This window comes from Mirounga angustirostris, unplaced genomic scaffold (assembly GCF_029215605.1).
Source record: "Mirounga angustirostris isolate CCGP_5_RB_7025 unplaced genomic scaffold, mMirAng1.0.hap1 SCAF_4, whole genome shotgun sequence".
NCBI lineage: Eukaryota > Metazoa > Chordata > Mammalia > Carnivora > Phocidae > Mirounga > Mirounga angustirostris.
The window spans coordinates 112,368,650-112,389,581 of NW_026991712.1; the positions used below are offsets into that span (position 1 = coordinate 112,368,650).

At 47.4% G+C, this 20,932-nt stretch overlaps 1 protein-coding gene across 4 annotated transcripts in view; it reads left to right on the forward strand.

Annotated features, from left to right (window-relative positions):
* The window catches only part of BCAR3 (BCAR3 adaptor protein, NSP family member), a 130,897-nt gene that overhangs the window by 7,571 nt on the left and 102,394 nt on the right, over positions 1-20,932 (forward strand). The window contains exons 1-2 of one of the 4 annotated variants that reach the window (XM_064588794.1): positions 12,556-12,820; positions 20,509-20,839. In XM_064588794.1, the coding sequence (XP_064444864.1) occupies positions 20,523-20,839 (317 nt within the window). In that variant the 5' untranslated portion in view covers positions 12,556-12,820; positions 20,509-20,522. Of the gene's footprint in view, positions 1-12,555; positions 12,821-20,508; positions 20,840-20,932 lie in introns of those variants that run through there. The other 3 variants (XM_045897164.3, XM_045897162.3, XM_045897163.3) reach the window with 3 other exon arrangements.

Below are 20,932 nucleotides of genomic sequence, written 5' to 3' on the forward strand. Positions count from 1 at the left end.
ACATATTCGTAGATACAAGGAGACCCAGCTCTTGGTCACTGTGGTAACTACTAGGAGTGGAGAGAGGCTGTAAAGCAATCCTCAGACGTTCTTCCTAATTAATAGCTGAATCTGTCCATGTAACCTGGTAAATGTAGGCTGTTATAGGAACATGCTTGAGGGGCACTAACCCAGCTGTGTAGAGCCAGCAAAGAAGTTGTGAGGAATGTGATGCCTGGGCTGGGGGTGGGGGCGGGATAGGAGGCAGTTGGATGAAGGAGAGGGGAAATTGAGCCATGACATGGAGGCGTGGGATGAGTGAGGAGGTAAGGGGAGCCATCCTAAGCAGTTTGGACTTTAGCTTGTGGGTGGCAAGATGTTCTTGAGGGGTTTTAAGTGGTGGAGAGATGGGATCAGGCTCGTGTTCTAGAAATATCGCTCAGGTGGCTGGGTGTAAGACCAACTGGAGAGGGGCAGGATGGAAGGGCGGGAGACCAGCCAGGCCACTCAGGAGAGTCCAGGTGACAGAGGGGGAGGAGCCCTACTGGAACGGCAGTTGGGGAAGGAGAGGAGGGCATGGAGTTGAGGACTTTTGAGGCACAGAGTCCCCAGGACTTGGTGAGTAGTTGGATGTGAGGGGCAGTGATGGAGACCAGGAGCCAGGATGGTTCCCAGGGTCCCAGCTCAGGCAACCTGCCTCACATACAGAAGTGTAAGAGGAGGACTGGCTTTGGGGTGTGTCAGGTTTGGGATGTGCTCATTTTGAACTGTGTGTGTCACAAGCAACATTTAGCAGACCATTTGGATGTGAAACTGAAGCTCAAGCAGCAGGCTGCTTTAGAACCGTGGAGAACCATGTCCGGAGCTCAGTGTGGCTTTGACAGCAGAGGTGTTGTCATAGGACAGGAGTAGGTGGCTTTGAGGGCCAGCCAGCTCCAGGCTGGGTTCAGAGGAGTGTCTGACAACAGGGGAAGTGCAGTCCAAGGGCTCCCAAACACCTGGCATCCTAAGGACACAAGGGGTCTTGTTGAACACGGATTCTCCAGGTCTCTGTCTGGATCTCTCCAATCTAGACCTCTAGGAGACGAGCCTGGGAATCTGCATGTTCAAGTTCCCCAGGAGATTCTCAGGATCAGGCAAGCTGGAGAACATTGATATCAGGGTGGAGAAGGGGTATTTAGGGAAGAATGGGTAGAGGAAGGGTTTGGAAGACACCCTGGGAAGGAAGCAGTGGGAGATGGGCCAGGGAAAATGGCCATAAAGAGGGGTGGAGAAAATCCATGCCCAGAGGGCTTATTTTGGATGGTGAGCAAGGATTCCCCTTTCTTTCCTACGTGACAGAGTTGGACCAGATTCAGCTTCTGGTCCTGGTGGGGAAGACTAAAGAGTGTGCCTGGGAGCACTAGGAGCTGAATCATTCGTGGATGTGGGTTTGGATCGTCTCTCCTCTGAATTGTCTCATTTGTCAGTAGGTGGATGGTTGAACGTTGCATTAACTCCTCTGCCTCTCTTCCTCTTCCTTGTTGTCTGACTCTTGTCCTGGTGGGTCCCAAGAGCAACTGGCCACAACTTGTCACTGAGTTTCAAAACACAGAGGGGCTCAATTAAGTTACCTCATCTCTGTTTCCACACAGAGCCAATAAAAAGCTACAAGCCATTCTAAGAAGTTTACACCATCTCTAAAATTGTATGGGCTTAGATGACCCTCCCAGGCCTGGAAAGTTTGCTCTTTTCACCCCTTGGTGATTCAAGCAGGGCACTTCTGGGTCCTGGGGCTGGCACCAGAGAGATACATCAGTGGGGCCGATGGCCACCAGTATGACAACCACCCCTGCCCGACTTGAGATGCATCCCTCACCTGAAATCCCACAAGGAGGCCGGTGAGGTTAGAATGTCTGTCAGATCTATATTCCAGTCCTCTGATACTTTCTAGGCATGTGACCTTGGGCAACTTGACTTCTCTGATCCTCAATTTCCTCTTCTGTGAAATGGGCATAATATCTACCTCTAGGTGCTACTGTGAGGATTAGACGGACGAAGCCCGGACTGCCAGTAGTAGGTGCTCGAGCAATGGGCAGGGCCAGTCACTACGTGACTGAGTGTATTGGCTACACTCTGCAGTGAGAGCCCAGAGCAAGGGACTGGGGAGGAAGAGTGCAGGGGGGAAAGGTCCCTGGAGCCACAGTTGACAATTTGTCCCCAGCAGTTACCACAGTCACTGTAGATCCTGTTCACAGAGGCGTCTTACCTGTCCTTTATTTAGCTTTGTTACCAGAGGTGGTAACAGTATAGTATTATTTCTGTATAAAGTGCCTTAAGGTCAGGGACCACCTGACCTGCTGTCCCCAGCACCTTGTACTTTGGGGAACACTGTCTAGATGTTCATTAATAGTATACTCTGAATCAAGAAACAGAAACTCCGAGTGTAATCATCTGGAGTACCGTGTCTAAGAAAGGCCAATGTGACTCACTTCAAAATATGCAAGGATTATTCACTAATTTCCTTCCATGTGGCACATTTGTCACTGCCTGGTCACCCTGTGAGGAAGAGCTCTTCTTATGCCTTCCAAGTTCATGAGCCCCAAGGCAGAGACAGACGAGGTCACATGGGGAGCACACAGGGGTTTAAACTTCCTGGAAACGCTGACAACCAAGAAGTCCGCCTCCCACTCTCATTTCAGACGGGTCCTTCAGGCAAGAGGAGATTAGGGCAGCAGCTTAGCCCCCCTAAATCTACGATAGGAAATCTACAATAGAAAAAAGGGATTTTCCTCAGGCTGCCTGGTGATGACGAGGATGATGACTGGCACATTCCCCTTTAGGAAGGTTGCTGAGCCAAGGCAGGGCCTTATGCACAATCACCTGAGAGGCTAGGGAAATGTGGGTTTTGAGTCAGCTGGTCTGGGGTGGAGCAGAAATTTGACACTGAGCAGAGTTTCAGCACTTCTGACAAGCCCCCCTCAGGGATGGTGAGACTACTGTTCCCAGACCCCTGGCTGGGTAGAAGTGCTCTGAGGACAGAGTGGGGGCTGGGGGCAGGCGCCCAGGACTTCACAGTTTGCACCTGTGACCCATCTATGTGGTTTCCTGCCATGGGGGAAGTTCAAGTGTATGGGGAGGCCCAGACTGTGATCCCCAACCCATTGGAAACTCCCACCACTGTTCAAAAGTCCAGTTCTCAAATATCTATCGAATGCCCACCAAGTACTGGGCACTGAGCTAACCCAGCTCACAATTCATGCCATTTTCAAGCACCTCAACCCAAACTCTCCTGCTCACTCTAAGAAACAGGGATTCATGCTGGGAGGGGATGTAGGCAGTGGCGTCAGGAAGTCCAGCTGAGGGGCCTCTACATCTTAGCTATGTGAACTTGGCTGGTTACTCGGCCTCTGCTTGCTCATCTATAAAATGGGCTTCACCTGTCTGGGTTGCTGAAGTGATTGATCCAGATGATGTATGTAAAGCTCTTAGTCTAGTGCTGGTGAACATAGCTACGAATTTGAATTCAGGCTGTTTTTTCCTCCCATAGAACCTTTGGCTCTGCCCCTCACTGCAGACACCTATACTAATTCTAGGGGCCCTTGACCGTGTCCTTACCTTTTGGTAATCTTGGTACTGTCAAGGAAACCCTTCAAAGGAGTTCCACATGGTCACCACCCAAGAGGAGTGTCCCATACCAACTGAGCTGTGTGTGTATCAAGGAGGAAGGGGTTCATGTGAAGAAGGAACCAAAGAGGAAAGGACCAAGTTGATGACCTCACCCAGCCCTCCAACTTGCTATCCCAGCCCTTGCACTTGGGTATTGAGGTGTGTGGCAAGCATCTCGTTATTGATAACGCAGTACTGCAGATCCTGCATACAGTGAACAACGTATTTAAGAAATCACTGGCAGACACAAGATTCTCTCTATCATAACATCACTTTCATGCACTTGCATTCCAAAGGGCTTTTTAAATTTAAATTTTAACTGTTCATCGTGACATTTTTCTTTTTTTTTTTTAAGATTTTATTTATTCATTTGAGACAAAGAGATACAGAGAGAGAGAGCGTGAGCAGGGAGAGAGGCAGAGGGAGAGGGAGAAGCAGGCTCCCTGCTGAGCCAGGAGCCCAATCCCAGGACCCTGGAATCATGACCTGAGCCGAAGACAGACGCTTAACCATCTGAGCCACCCAGGCGCCCCATCATGACATTTTTCAAGCATACACAAAAGTAAAGAAAATAGTGTGACAAACCCCAGCTTTAATAATTATCCACATTTTGGCCAGCAAAAGGTGTCCTGAGTGAAAGAGAAAGTTGTGGGATCCTGCCCTGGGATTGCACACCCCTGGCGCTCCCCTGGGAGTGAGTTATACAACATTCATGTCTTGTCGGGGAAAAAGGCTGAGAATTCTGCATCTCTTCCTTCTGAGAATGGTAATAACCCCCACCTGGCAGGGATCGACTGAGCCTGAAAAAACGGGCGGCATGGTTGGAGCCTCACAAACAGAACTTCCTTCCTTGGTTCCTGCCTGACCTCTGTACTCTCTAGTGGAAAATGAGGAAGGATCAGGCAGAGTCAAGAGATTGCTAGGCTGGGAGCAATGAGCAAGGCTCCACTCTGAACCCTCTACCGCCTCCCTCCCTCCCGGCAGCCACCTGCCTGCTGAGGTCACCAGTGTCCTCCAGGATGGTGTGTGTCCTGTTTTGTAGAATGATGACTACTGTAAAGATAAGCACCATAAACAGCTGAGAGAAAGGGATAGTGTAATCTGCCCCCCTGGGCTGTGTGGACCCCATAGGGAGGGGGTCTGTCATATTTGTCAGTGAATCAACTTCAGCTCTGAGGTGTGGAGGAGGCCATTGTCCCCAGTCAGCTACAGCAGCCTGTGAACTGATGGATCATCTCCCCCAGAGGCACATCACTGATCACTCCCATACTGTCATCGTCACTATAGGGCTCTCCTTCTGAGAGGCTGCCGCCACCACCTCTCAGCCATGACATCCCCACACCTAGTCAGGCAGTAAGGAAAGAGGAGGGAATGTAGACCGAGAAAAATCTACATTTCGGCCCCGGCTCCGTTGTTTAATGGGTTCAGTTCTGTTGTTCTGTTATTTAATTTGCCCATGGGCAAAACCCTGAACCACACGACCCTCTTTCAAAAAATGGGGATGATGATATTTTACCCCAGAATGATTTAAAAACCCATATAAGTATTATTAATTTCATTTATTTTCTTTTTTTTTTGAAGATTTTATTTATTTATTTGACAGAGAGAGAGACAGCAAGAGAGGGAACACAAGCAGGGGGAGTGGGAGAGGGAGAAGCAGGCTTCCCGCAGAGCAGGAAGCCCAATGCGGGGCTCGATCCCAGGACCCTGAGATCATGACCTGGGCAAAGGCAGATGTTTAACCGACTGAGCCACCCAGGTGCCCCATTAATTTTATTTTCTTAACTGCACTGAGTTCAGGCAAAACTGTGCAAAAGGTGAAGGGTTAATTTAGCACTTTCCCCCTTATACCCAAGTCCCCCTTCTCTGCTTACCCCGGAAGCACCAGATGCTTCCAGACAGCCAATCAAGAAAACAGCCAATTAAATTAAAATTCACTAAAGGGCTGGTAATTTAATCTCAGTAGAGGAAATAATCTATATTTAACAAGCGCTCACTAAGTGCTGGGCACCGAATGTATTTTGTGTGGTTCTCATAGCAGTTTTATGAGATATGCGTCTATCATCCCCATTTTACAGTTGGGGAAACTGACATAGAAGTAAGACACTTGCTAAGAATCATGGAGCTAATCAGCAAAAACTGGGATTCAAATGCAGATATGTCTGACTCTAAAAGCAGTGCTATTTGTTTGTTTGTATCATTTTTTTTTTTCAGTAACTATAATCTAGTGATTCAGAGCACAAGCCTGAGCCAGATGGCCTGGGTTCAAAGCTCAGCACCTTTTCATATCGCTGTGTGACCTGGACAGGGACCATGCCCTCATCCATAAAAAGGGATAAGAATAGTGCCACCTCATAAGATTATTGTTGGAATTAAAGAGTTAATAATATACATAAAGCTCTTAGAATGGTACCTGGCACATAGTAAGCGCTATGTAAATTATCATTAATTATGAAAGCAGTCAGTGCTCAAGGAAGAAATTCAAACAGTTTAGAATAACATGAAGGAAAAAGCAAAGTCCCCGCCTGCTCACCTGTAAATTTCACCTCTCAGTTTGATGGGAGAATATTCTGGGTGGCACAGTCAGTTAAGTATCTGGCTCTTAGTTTCAGCTCAGGTTGTGATCTCAGGACCCTGAGATTGAGCCCTGCATCTGGCTTCCCACTCAGTGCAGAGTCTGCTTAAGACTTTGTCTCCTTCTTCCTCTGCGCCTTCCCTCCAAATAAATAAATAAATCTTAAAAAAAAAAAAGAAAGAAAATTATTTCACACATTTTGTACATGTAGACACATATAAACCCACACAAATATATAAGCTTGTTTTTACGTTAATGGAGCAATTTCCTTTTTTCACCTAGTGATATTTCAGATACCTTTCGGCATCAGTTCCTGAAGAATTACCTCATTCTTATCAGTTGCAGAGTGTGCGCCATAGACTCGACGTGCTGTAATTTAGTCATCCTTCTGCAGATAAACCCTTTTTTATTTAAACCTCGATCAGTGCTGCCGTGAATATCTTTGTGTGTACAGGTGAGTATTTCTGCAGGACAGATTCCTCAAAGTAAAGCTGCCAGGCAAAGGACACATTCGGAGCCAATGTTCTATTAGGTCATCCAGTAAGGATCAACATTGTTTTACAGAACAGAGGACTATGGAGGGAGGTTGGTGCCTAACACAAAGGAATGAGCAGCTAATCATGGAGTTTTAAGTGATAACATTGTTAGGAAGATTTTTTTTTTTTTTTTTTTTAAGACAGAGCGAGTCCTACCGACATCCCACAAGCCATTCTATTAGGCTGACACCCACTTATCTGGGAAGCCAACTTTGTTATCAAAGATTGAATTAGTACATCTGAACAAGTCAGGTTTTTCTTTCAGTTTGACCCCTCTTGTGTAGGGGAGCTGGCAGGCTTCATGTTCCCTTCATTTCCTCCAACTTTCCAGGTTCCTTCTGCTGCACTAGACAATGCTGGCAAAGGCTCCCCTCCACCCCAGGCTGGGGCAACCTGCAACATCTAGACTGAGCCCTTTCCCAGCATAATTCAAGATGGCAGCCAAGTGGCCATTGTACTAGGTTTTACATACATGTGTTTCCTCTTTCTTCATTTCCAGAGTGAAGCATTTCTTTTCCAAAACTCCCCCTTCTTCTTTATTTCACCAGCATCAACAGTCTGTCTCCAGTGCTTTGCAGCTCTCCTTTCTCTCTGCTCCACAGCACAGGGGATCTCTGCTGAGCCAGGGCTTCTCTCACTCTGTATCTGTGCTATGCTATCTGATGACATACTCGGCTTCCTATCTCCTCAGGCTAGTGATGCTTTCCATAAGCTAGGGCCTTATGAATTTGTTTTCTAAGTGACATTTTAAAAAAAAGATTTTACTTACTTATTTCAGAGAGACAGCGAGTGGGAGAGAGAGCGGGGCAGGGAGGGGCTGAGGGAGAGAGAGAGGCAAATTCCCCACTGAGCAGGGAGCCCGACTCGGGGCTCAATCCCAGGACTCCAGGATCATGACCTGAGCCGAAGGCAGATGCTTAACCAACTGAGCCCCCCAGGTGCCCCAAAGTGACATTTTTTTTTTTAAGATTTTATTTACTTATTTGAGAGAGAGAGAGAGAGAGTGCGGAACAGAGGGGAGGGGCAGAGGAAGAGGGAGAAGCAGGCGCCCCGCTGAGCAGGGAGCCTGATGTGGGACTCCATCCCAGGACCCTGGGATCATGACCTGAGCGGAAGGCAGACGCTTAACCGATTGAGCCACCCAGGTGCCCCTCTAAGTGACATTTTTAATGGTAAAAATAATACATGTTTCCTGGGAAAGAAAAACCTGAAAAGGAGAGCTTTGTAAATGTGGAAATTCAAATAATCTGGAATTCCATAATTATCCAGAGATATTTTGGTGTATTCTCTTTCAGTTGTTAAATTGAGAAGCTTATTCATGCAAAGCTGGTCATTAAATTAAGAAAGTAACTGGGGAAGACGTGTCCAGGGTTTGGTGATGAGGCAAGTCCCAAAACGGGTAGTTCAAATGTAGACCATCAGGTCGAGGCGTAGCTTGTATAGAGAATGAGCCTCTGTATTCAAGAACTGCATCTCTTTTTTTGCTCACTCACTCATGCGGTAAGTATTTAAGGGTCTTTCCAGCCATGGACCTCCTACAGTGACTTCTCTAGCCAATCTAACTGAGTTGGCAGCCATCACACAGACCTTTTGGAAGCTGAGTTGACTTCCCTACTGACCTACAAATGGATAGAAAAGCGGGAGTAGAAATTCCAAAAGGGAAAAATAAATGGCCACTGAACATGAAAAGATGAGCAGCCTCACTTATTATAAGAGAAATGCAAATTAAAATTGCACTAAAATTCACATTTTACTTAGAAGGTTGACAAAAATTTACAAGTTTAATATAGATCTTCTGCTCAGCATGCGGGGAAAATAGACATTTTCTTATATTGCTGGGAGGTATAAATTGGCACAGTCCCAATGGAAGGCAATTTGGCATCATTTATTGAAATTACAAAAGCATATACCCTTTGACTCAGGAATTTTACCCCTGGAAATTTATTTTATGTGTATACTTGGACACACCAATGGCATATATACAAGATTATTCATTGCAGTATTGTTTGTAATAGGAAAGGATTGGAAATAACTTAAATGTCCATGAGTAGGGCACTTATGGAATAAATTATAGCACATCTCTTCAAAGGAGTACAATGCACTACTATGAGAAAATCTCCAAGATACACTGTCAAGTGGAAAAAAAAAGCAAAGTGTAGAACTGTGGGTATAGTATGTTACTTCCTGGGTAGGGGCTGGGGATAACACACATACACTTAAAGAAACTCTGCTAAGGCATACATGATGTTAATAGCAGTTTTGACTATGGTGGGAGGGGGACTGGGCAGATGGGAGACAGAGTCGGGAAGGGCACTTTTCATTGTATACCACTATATTTCTCGATATTACCTAATCAGAAAATTATGGTTGACCCTTGAGCAATGCAAGGTTTAGGGGCACTGACAGTGCAGTTGAAAATTTAGTTTATGTAATTTTTTACTTTCCAAAAACTTAGCTACTAATAACCTCTGGTTGACCAGAAGCCTTACCTTACACAGACAGTTAACACATATTTTGTATGTTACATGTATTATATACTGTATTGTTACAATAAAGTAAGTCAGAGAAAATAAAATGTTACTGAGAAAATCCTGAGGAAGAGAACATACACTTACAGTACTGTCCTCTATCAAAAAAAAAAAAAAAAAAGTCCTCATATAAGTGGACCTGCGCAGTTCAAACCCATGTTGCTCAAGGGTCAACTGTATATTAAAAATACTACTACCCATCCATTAATGAATTGAGCACCTACTATGAGCTAGGTACTGGGGATACAAGTGTGAAAGTAGTTGTGTGGTGGAAAGACCACTAGACTTGAAGTTAAAACACCTGATTCAAATTCTGACTCTGCCTCTCACTATGGATGAGGCACATAGTAGGCATGCAACAAATATTTGTTGAATGGATTTATGGTTGACATTACTTAACCTTTCCGAGTCTGTTTTCCCCCATATAAATGGGGCTAAAGATGCATCCTATCTCGCAGGGGTGTTGTGAACACATAGAATGTGTCAGGAGTTAGAGTATAGTTAATGATAACTACTATATGCCAGGCACTTTCACATTTGTTATTTCCTTGACTCCTCACATGCATTCACTCACTCACTCACTCATGAGGAAATGGAGGGACTGAGAGAAACAGTGACTTACCCAAGGCCTCTCTACATGTGAGTTGTCTAGTCTTTCTTTATTGCTACCTCCCTATCATGCTCCACAAAGTAGAAATTTTAGGGGCGCCTGGGTGGCTCAGTCGTTAAGCGTCTGCCTTTGGCTCAGGTCATGATCCCAGGGTCCTGGGATCGAGCCCTGCATTGGGCTCTTTGCTTGGCAGGAAGCCTGCTTCTCCCTCTCCCACTCCCCCTGCTTGTGTTCCTGCTCTCACTATCTCTCTCTCTGTCAAATAAATAAATAAAATATTAAAAAAAAAAGTAGAAACTTTACATATAGTAGGTGCTTAGGGAATTTTGAAAATCAAGAAAATCCAATATAGGTTTTATCACTGTTTTCAGTGACACTTCAGAGCAGAAGAAAGTAAGTGTATTTCTGATAATTCAGTTGAGATACATACCAGCTGGTCTGACATTCACTGCACTAAACATTTCAGGAAAATTCAACAAAAATAAAAAGTGTGTGCTTCTCATGAGGTAGGGAAGATCAAAACCAACCCACAAAAACACCTATGAGGAAAATGTAGAAACTCATTCTTAAAGATGTTGTACTTAGAATCTTACAGACTTGCCAATAATTCTTTCTTAAAGGGATGAAAATGACATAACATATACCCAACATAGGGGTGCCTGGGTGGCTCAGTCGGTTAAGCTTTCAATTCTTGATTTCAGCTCAGGTCATGACCTCAGGGTGGTGAGATTGAGCCCCAGGTTTGTCCTGGGCATGGAGCATGCTTGAGTTTCTCTCTCCTCCCTTTGCCCCTACCCCCTCTAAAAAAAATACCCAACATGGCACAATTTTTAAAACATTTTTATTGGAGTAGAACATGCGAGGAGAGCAATGCACAAACCAATTAGTTTTTATAAAATGAAGGACAGGTAATTTTTATAAAATAGACATATCTATATAACCAGCACCTGGATCAAGAAACAGAATATTACCAGCATCTGGAGCCCCCTCTGGGCTCCCTTTCCACCACTACCCAACCCAACCCTCAAGATAACCCACTCAAGATAACCACTATCCCTCAAGATAACCCAACCCTCAAGATAACCACTATCTTTACCTTTAACAACATAGATATGTTTTGACTGTTTTTGGAATTCACATAAATGGAAGTATGTAGTATGTATCCTTTTGTGTTCAGCTTCTTTCACTAACATCCTATTTGTGAGAGTCATGGTCTTGTTGGGTATAGAAGTAGTTGTTATTACTGTATATTATTACCCAGAGCCTATATCTCTCCCACTGAAGGACATTTCGGTGGTTTCTTTGGGGCTGTTATAAAGAGAGATGCTATAAACGTTTTTGAACATGTCTTTGGTGAATATGTACACACATCTCTGTTGAGTAGAAAAGATACCTAGGGATGGAATTGCTGGGTCATAGGCTACATGTTAATTTAGCCAAACAGGTCTGTAAAGTGTTGTTCGAAGTTCTCCAATTTTATCCATTCTGGTGGGTGTAAAGTGAGACATTGCAACTTCAGTTTTCATTTCTGGGATGATTAGTAATTAAGAAACTTTTCATATGTTTCTCGTTTTGTTTTGAAAAATGCCTGTTTATCCCCTTTTGAGAAATGCTGTTCAAATATTCTCCCCATTTTCAGTCAGATATTCTGCCCTTTTCTTGCTGGTCTGTAAGCATTCTTTATAGATCCTGTGTACAAGTCCTTTATTGGATACATCTGTTGCAATGATCTTTTCTCCCTTTGTGGCTTGACTTTTCACTAGGTGTCTTCTGAGGAATAGTTCTTAATTTTAATGTTGTCCAACGATCAGTTTTTTCCTTTATAGTTAGTACTGTATGTGTTTAAGGAGTCTTTGCCTACCTCGAGGTGGTGAAGATGTTTTTTTGATTTTTACTTCGAATAGTTTTATTGTTTTCTCTTTCACATTTAGATTTAAAAATCCATTTGGAATTGACTATTTTTGACATGGTATGAGGTTGGGGTCAAGATTCTTCCTTTTCCTGCCTGTGGGTATCAGTTGATCCAGCATCACTTCCTGAAAAGACATACCGTCTTCTCTCAATGCCTCAGGGTAGCATCTCTGACATAAATTGGGACCATTTAATGTAGATCAGCTTCTGGACTCTCTATTCTATTGGTCAGTTTGTCTATTCTTGTTGCCAATTACTAGGTCTGTAGCTTTATAATGGGTCTTGATACCTGATAGTGTGAGACCTCCAGTTGGCTCCATTTTTTACCCCACTAAATCCTACCTAGTACTGAAATGCCAATTCCACTTCCCACTTTGCTTTCAGTTTGTCCAGGTGGCTGTGACTGACTTGCCTGTTCCATGGTTTGGTTATTTGTGGTTACCTGGATCTTTGTCTCATCAAAGCCCTTTAAACTGCAAGCCAGCCAGGTGTCTGCAGACAGCAAAGCCGATCTGCTGGATTGTTACCTAACGCGGGGAAGGGGGAGGAGTGGAATAGGTAGGGTTGTCCCTCAGGAGGGGTACAGCGAGCAAGTGGCCAATCTGCACTTCAAGGCTGGTGTTTTGGGGAGATACGAGGAGAACCAAACTCTAGAACCCAGCAGAGGAGGGCAAGGCAGGTCACGCCATGTAAACGTCGCGGGGGGTTCCGCGAGGCAGCGCGAATCGGCTCGCCGGGGTGGGGCCGCGGCGCCGCAAATCACCAGTTGAGGGCTGGAGCGCGCGCCGCGGGCTCAGAGCCGCGCCTGTAGCCGCCGGGGCGGGAGCCGGAGCCGCGGGAGCCGCCGGAGCCGCGGGAGCCGCCGGAGCCGCCCGGCGCACGGGTGAGCCGCGCTCACGGGGCTTCTCTGCGGGCGCGCCCCGCCGACCATGAGCGGCCCGTGCCCCCGGAGCAGCCGCGGCCTGAGGGGCCGCCGAGCGGCGCCTCTGAACCCCTAGCCAGAGAACCCGGGCACCGAGCGCCGCGCGGGGAGGTGAGTGTCTGCCGCGCGTCCCGCGGGGGTGCTGCTCGTCCCGGGGCGCCTCGGCCTCCCCCCTCCTCTGGGAGGACGGGCTGGGAAGTTTGTTGGAGAAAGTTAGGGTAGGGGGAAAGTTGAGCCAGCGCTCCCCCTGCCCCCAGCAGAGTTGGCGTTTAGGGGCGGGAGTGGCTGGAGTGCGGACGCCGCTTGTGCCCTCGGGGCCCTCGGAACTGGCTGATACCCTCCAGACGTGGCCCGCGGCGGGAGCCGCTCAGCGTCCAGCGGGGAGCATCTCTGCTCCTTGTTCTCGAGCGACATCTTCCTGGGCGCTGGTCTCTCCCGACCCCCACCCCCACCCCCACCCCCCGCGCGTCCCGGCTGCTCCGCCCACCGCCCTTGCTCGGCTCGTCGCGTCCTTCTTTGCGGGGGCCGGGGGGCGCGGGGGCCTAGGGGCTCCGCTGGAAGCCCGGGGCTTGGAGGAGGCGAGTTTCTCCACTAATCTCTTGGAAACTTTGCAAAGAAAGCGAAGGAGCCTGCCCAGTAACTGTTGACAACATCCCCTCCCTCTCTGCCTTTGTTGAGAAAGAATGAATAGTTGGTTGTGTCGCTCCCTCTGCGTCGGGGAGGGGAGGGGAGGGGAGGGGAGGGGAGGGGAGGGGAGGGGAGGGGAGGTGAAGAGAGGCACGGTGGACGCGACTGGAGGACGTTCGATCTCAGCCCCTCTTTCCCTAGCGGCAGCGGCTGCCACCACTTTAAAAGTTTGATCAGGTGTAGACGCTTGTCTGGGAGCGGTCGAGGGGGCTCCGAAGCAGCTGGGCAACACGGTGGTTCGTGGCTGGGGTGGAAAACTCTGATTTTGGTGTTAACTGCCTTGAAGAAAGGTGCGAAGGGGCAAGAGCGTTTGCCTAACCTCGCCTGTGCTTTCGCCCAAAGCCATTGGCTGGGATAGAGAGTGGAGCCAAGCGTTCAGAGATTTCTTTTAAACCTTGACTCTTATCTCCCAAGGCTACACAGATCTGTCCAAGGAAAATACATCGGCGGAGGGAAGGTCAGTTTGAGAGCGGGTAATCTCCCTGCAGGTTGCCAAGGACAGAGGCAGGAGGAAGGAGAGGCCTCGGTGCTGGGAGAGGGGGTTCAGCAGAGCATCCGTGCTTAGTGGAGAAGCCACAGGCCAAGCGGTTGTATGGGGGTGTGCAGGGGAGTGTATGGAGTATAATGTAAAAGGCTTGCCATGCCAGGGGCTCCCTCACCTTCTGACTCCAGCTTTCTCTAAACCTGCTGAGAAGTCTGGCATTTCCAGATGACTAACCAAGATTTCAATCTCCTATTCATATAGAAAGGACTACTTGTCAAATGAATGCTAAGCTTAAGAACTTTATCATGTAAATTCTATGCTGTGTTGCTTGAAATACAATCCATGGAAGAATTATTCATACTTCAATCACTTGGCTAGACTTCATAAATTTACTTCGAAATTAGGGATACTCTTAATTTCTACACTGAAGAAAAACTTCATTCTAAGTGCATAAGCCAAGTTTTAATGTGTGGCGGTTCCTCTTCTCTTCCTGTCTGACTCTGCAGAGGGGTTATAAAACTACATATCCAAATGAAAAATTCTCTGTTGGGGTCATAATTGGTCAGCTGAGGCAGTTACATTTCCAGAGTTTCAAATAAGACAGAAAGTTTTTAATGCCCACATTAGGTGACCATCTGTAAGTTTAACTTGGAAATAGCTCATTTTAGAAATAAACTGGAAAAATCCAAACAAGTGGCCTGCCTGTCTCTGCCTTGACTCGCACGTGCTCATGCGTTTCTTGGGGACACCTGTGCAGAGCGAGTGGGTTGGGCCGCTCTTAACGAGCACTTCGAAGCACAGCACGTGAGCAGGACCAGGAAGGTAGCACAGAGGTTGGGAGTTTGTCAGGCTCACTCTTGTCCCTATTGAGATTTCAGCTCTTTGACCATTCACAAAGGTCTCATATCTTCATGTCAAGATACAGAATCTTTGACCTTTGTATATATTCCAAGGTCTGGCATTAGACTGAATCAGGACACTGTGTCTGTTTACCTGCATGGTGGAGAGAGGTGACGTCAGGTGGCCAAAGTCTCACCTGGGCTTTTCTTTTAAAGACTGCATACAGGCTCTCTCAGTGTGCCTCTATGTGTCCGTGGCTCTGAGTTAAAACATTCACCTCCCCATCCTTCCTGGCTGCAGTCTTTCCCAGAAGCAGTGACTTCTTTTGTGAGCTTTGTACTAGGGATACGATGACAAGCAAGACAGACCTGGTCCCTGACCTGCTGGGAGGAGACCTGCTATTTATTGAGTGCTTGCCGTATGTCAAGGGCTTTCCGTACACAGTCGCATTTACTTTTCAGGGCAACCCCACAAAAGAGGTATTTTTAAATCCTTTTTTACAAATGAGAAACTGTCAGAGAGGTTGAGTAACTTGTTCCAGGCCACACAGCTAGGAAGTAAATGGCAGAGTAGGAATTTGACCCTGTGAATGTCTTACTTCAAAGCCTAGGTTCTGAATCATACCATGTTTGATTAAAAAAAAAAAAAATCACATAGTACATAAGAAGTACGTAATGGCTAGGAACATTGAGACAGAAGCATCTCCAAGTAGAGAAAACCTGGGAGCCAGGAAGTAGAGATTTGGGGTTAGTCTTCACCATGCTTTTCCAACTACATATACCCACTTCATGACCTTCGATTTGCCCAGTCCCCTGCCTGGAACTCCGTTCCCATCTTCTCTTGACTGGTTCTCTTTTTTCAGGAACCTTTTCAGAGAAGCCCTCCCACACCACCCTAATCTAAACTAGCTCTCTGTCCCAACCAGTATGTTCTATCATTTCATCCTGGTTTGTTGTTCTTTAGGACACTGACGCTGGGATATTATCTGGTTTGTTTTCTTGTCTGTGGGTTGACTGGAACCACCCCCCAAACTCTCCCCTACCATCCTACCCCATCACAACTTAGGCTCCATGAGAGCAGGACCTTGTCAAGTTTATTATGTCCTCATCCCCGGTACATTGTAAGCCCTCAGACAATATATATTGAGTGAATGAGCATTTACTTCCTTTCTCTGGGTTTGATTCTCTGAGATCCTACCTACATATAACACTCTGAGATTCTGCCTTGTGGAGTAAAATGTGGTTAAGTGGCTTTGCTCTCAAAAATGAAAGGTACTTGGCGCACCTGGGTGGCTCAGTCGGTTAAGTGTCTGCCTTTGGCTCAGTTCGTGACCCTGGGTCCTGGGACCGAGCCCTGGAGCCCCAAGTTGGGCTCCTTGCTCCTTGGGGAGTCTGCTTCTCCCTTTCCCCACCCCCCACTCGTGCTCTCCCTCTCTCTCAAATAAATAAAATCTTCAAAAGAAAATGAAAGATACTTACCTTGAACCTAGATTCCAGCTACACACCATGTACTTCTATCCCTTGGATTTGCCTTAGGTTTCTAGAGTCTGGAAAAAATAAAAGCAAATAAAGCTCAAGTAGGAAATACAGGGACTACCCTGTAGTAAGGTTGTAAATGAGTTTCTTCCACCTATGGTTCCCCTTCTACCCCATGCCCCACTTTCAGCTATATTTTTTAGGAGTTCTGTCTCTGATCTGCACCCACCTCTGCCACTCTTAGGCTGATTCAAGCTTGACATAGGGCCCAGGTTGAGCCAGTCTTCCAAGTGAGTACACATAGGGCAAGCCTGGATTTTAATGGGGGAAGAGTCCCAATTTAGGGGCAGTGGGTTGTAGAGGGGAGCCCGACTTACATATTTCCAATTTGTCTGCAGCTGAGACTTCTCTGGAGGTTTCAGCTTGAATAATCTTCTCCCTCCAGTTATTAAACTCTGCTTCACATCATTCAGCTCAGCATCGCATCCGCAGGGAAGCCTTTTCTGGCCACTAGCTGGGTCTAGACCCTGGGCCCCACTCTGTGTGCTCCAGTAGCACTGGGAATCACCAGCACATGGTCTGTCTGCTTCCACCACAGAGTAGTAACCTCGTGAGTACTGTTGTTTGACACTGTCCCCAATACCAGTCACAGTGCCCCACCATGTAGGAGGCCTTACATATATGTGTGGTGAAGAGAAGAATGAATTGATGCTTCTATTTACTGCCCCCTCCTCATTGTCATTCTGTTCTGTTCCTTGGGTAGCCAAATCTGAGTGTAAGTTGCTCGGGACCAAAGAGACTTGCTTAGCCGGTGGTCCTCATCCCTGGCTCCACTTTGGACAGTACTGGTGGCTTTCAGAAGATCGAAGCCAGGGTTGTACCCACGAAGGTTCTGGTTTCGCTGGGTGTTGGCATTTTATTTATTGAGAAAGAGAGAGCAAGCGAGCATAAGCAGGGGGAGGAGTAGAGAGACAAGCCGACTCCAGGCTGAGCGCGGAGCCAGATGCCGGGCTCGATCCCACAACCCTGAGATCATGACCCGAGCCGAAATCAAGAGTCAGACGCTTAACCGACTGAGCCACCCAGGCGCCCCGGGTGCCAGGATTTTAAAAGCTTCCCAGAGGATTCTTACATGCAACCAGCTTGAGGACTGCCCCCCCCTCCCCGCCCCCGCCTTCAGGTGCAGCCATGGTGAGAGAGAGCAGGGATATAATTCATGGATATTGTATGGTTCCTGACAGTTTAAGAGGTACCTTCACATCTGTTATCACAGCTGATAATAACAAGCTAAGGGATCTACTCTCTGGTTTAAATATTCCCTTTATGTTGATGATTCTTAAAAATCTACATCCTGTCCTGGCTCCTTAGTGAACATACCCGTATCTTACCTCCTAGACTGAACTGCCCCATTGGCTCCTCACGCTCCCCAGCTCAGTGGCCAGCTTGTCAGCCTCCCTCCCCCAGGAGTCCTCTTCTTTACCACTCAGCATGTTACAGCATCCTACTGTCCTCCCGTGGGTGTGGCCTTGAGTTCCTCCTTTTTCCCTCTGTCCCTCCTTTGCCTGGCCACTGCCCGAGGACAGAGTTTGAAATCCTTCCTCGCTGGCTTGTGGCCAACAGCTTGACTGGCCTGCCTGCCTCCCTTCTTTCCAGAAGCACCAGAGTTACCTACCTGGGCACAGACTGGCTTCTATCGCTCCCTTCCAGATCTTCCCTAGCACCTACAGTCCAGTCCAGACCCCTCGACACAGTTTTAAGACTTCATGATACAGTCCTAAGCTGGGCTTCTGGGAAATGCTTCTTGACGTCTCCATGCGAGCCACACAGCCCAGCTTGTAGTTCGTGAGCCCTTGGAGGCACCTCCTTGCCTCTGTGCATCTGCCATGCTAGCATCCTCTCAGAAGGCTTTTCCGTACAATTCTCGACCTTTCAAAATCCCTCCAAAATGCTTCGTCTCCAGCATTGCCCTCTCTGAGATCCTCCTCAAGTCATTTTGTTCAAAGTAATTATTCTTCCCTCCAGCATGTGAAGGGTCCCTATTGATGAGTCGTAGGATAGAGTTCCTAGTCAGGGATTGGGGCTTATACGGCATTGATTCTCTGAGTATCTTATATGGAGGAAGTATTTAAATATTTGTTGAATCGAAAGTAGGAAGGGCAGGTGTTAACCCTCAACTCAGAGAATAAACTGAGGTATGGGAAACTTGCTGAAGGGCATTCTTGAGCACTTTGGCCCAATCTTGAAATCGAGATCTTGGATAAGCAGAGAGGAAACCTGTGGCCAGAAACATGGGAGCTGGGGCAGTCTTTACCCCATCATAATAACCTGGAAATAGTTGATCAACACTATGGCCCTTTGCATAGAAGGAGGTTCTGTGGGCTGCCCTGGGCCTCCCCAGCAGGTTCTTTGGAATGATCTAGGCCTCTCTCTGAAGAGGGTGCTGACAGTTTGGACAGGCAAGCATTCACAGCTGTGGGGGGGAGAGGGTGTGTGTGTGTGTGTGTGTGTGTGCGCGCGCGCGCAGGGTAAGGGAATCCTAGTCGGCTTACATCACTGGTGGTCAGGCGGGGAGGGCCAGGGAGCTTGGATTTCTTTTTAGATAATGATGACTAACATTGAGTAAGTGCTGACCGTGTGCCCGGTACTGGCCAGACCCGGGAGCGGCCCACACGGCGACTCACAGCCTTATTGTTCCGCGCCCTCCGTGAGCCAGGCCTTCTGTGTGGTCACAGATGTGGAGCAGACAGGCCCCAGAATGATCAGGTTTGGGAAAGAACTGAGGACAGCCTTAGGATTATATACCTTGAGTGAAGGATTTCCTTCCCTCCAGCCCCCAGCGCTTGTGTTTCTGTCTGTTGCAGGTGAAGCGACGGATTGTGGATGTTTTTGTTGTCTGTTGTTTCCCTTGCGCTACCTTTATCTCGGATCTGCATGCTACCCATGAGCTTCTGGAGCAGTGTTCTTGCTTGTCTTCAAGCGGTGTCCCAAGGCCCCAGTTCCTTTGTGGAACTGACTCTGCAGGGGTACTATTAAGTGATGATTTTCACTCCGAGCCGTCGTCTTTGCAGTGGAAAGGGTGGCCTGTGGGGAATGGGGGCTGCGGGGCTTTGGAACAGACTGCAGAGCAAAGGAATGTTCTGCTCCCCAATCTCGGGGAGGCCAGTGCATCAGGCAGGCGGAGTTGTGCTGCTGTGTTGTCCAGACCAGTCTGGTGCCCTGGCGGGTGGGACAGATTCTGGATCCTTAATGTCTCCAGGGACTAGTTCTAATTTTTATTCAGGCGTGTGTTTCTTCTCTACACGTTGGCCTTAAAAATGACTTACATAATTTGGCTTAGGTCAAAACCATAGTTTGTTTATTGGAGGGAGGTGAGTGGGTGCTGTCTCTTGCTCGGGGCGAACGTTTCTACTAGTGATCATAACTGGGCATAATTGTTGGGTCTGCTTTTGCATACGACCTAGTACACATTTTCCTTTTCTTTCCATGCTCTCCCCTCTACCCCCTTTTTGTCTTATTTCTCTTCCTTCCCACTCTTCCCTGACTACACAGGCACCACGCGTGTTGCTTAACCCTGCTGGTGGCAGGCGGGTTCCCGACCCCTCTGGGGGACAGTGTACGTGGATCCCTCACCCCAGTGGCTTTCCTCTGCAGCTGAGTCCACTGATGTATGGAGGAGTGACCTACCTCCTCACCCCTGACCCTGGCCCGTCTTCGTTAATTAGAGTACATTGATTTATTTGTAAGCACCAGGTCTTTGCCGGAAAAATTCTGCCCCGTTGCCCTGGGTAGCACAACTGAGGGGTTGATCTGGCACTGGAGGCCTTCTAGCAGCTGAGGAATTCCAGTAATCTCCACCTGTTCTTATCACGTACACGGTGGTGGAAAGACATGAGCTAATTAACATTTATACTGTGTTCTCTAATGCACTTATATCGAAACCTTGAGTACTTCCTCAATAGTCTTTTTTGTTAGTCATGCTTTTCCATCAGTTTCAGTGCATCTGCCATGCTAGCATCCTCTGAAATAATAAAATGGTTCATGTGCCTCTGGAGTCTCTGAAACATGGTTGCCCTTTTCCATCCGGGGATTTGTTGCTAACCCAGGAGAATTCCTCTGTAGGATCAAAAAAGGGACATGAATAAACTTCCCATTTGTATTAAATTTCACCAGTGATGCCATGCACTGTTTGTCTGTTAATGCTCCACGAACCTGTTCTTTTGTTAAACTGTACATTTCCATTTCCTTTTGTGAGTAGGAAGTCAGTTCTTATGATGGTCTAAGATTCATGCCTTTGCTCTTTCTTTTCCCCTTAGAGGAGTTGAGAATCATGGCTGCGGGAAAATTTGTGAGCCTTCCCAGAAACATGCCGGTGAATCACCAGTTCCCTCTAGCCTCGTCCATGGACCTTCTGAGCAGCAAGTCCCCTCCGGCTGAGCATCACACAGATGCCTATCAAGACGTGTCTATACATGGTACCCTCCCACGGAAGAAAAAAGGCCCTCCTCCCATCAGGTCCTGTGATAACTTCAGTCACATGGGGACTCTGCCCCATTCCAAGTCCCCACGGCAGAACTCCCCTCTGACCCCGGCCATCATCCAGGAGCACCCCCTGCAAGACTGGAAAGGGGAAACCTTCACCTTCAGGTAACTTCTTTATTTATTTATTGTTATTTATTTATTCATTTATTTTTTAGAGACCCTGCGGGGAGGGGATGGGGTGGGTGCAGAGGGAGAGCG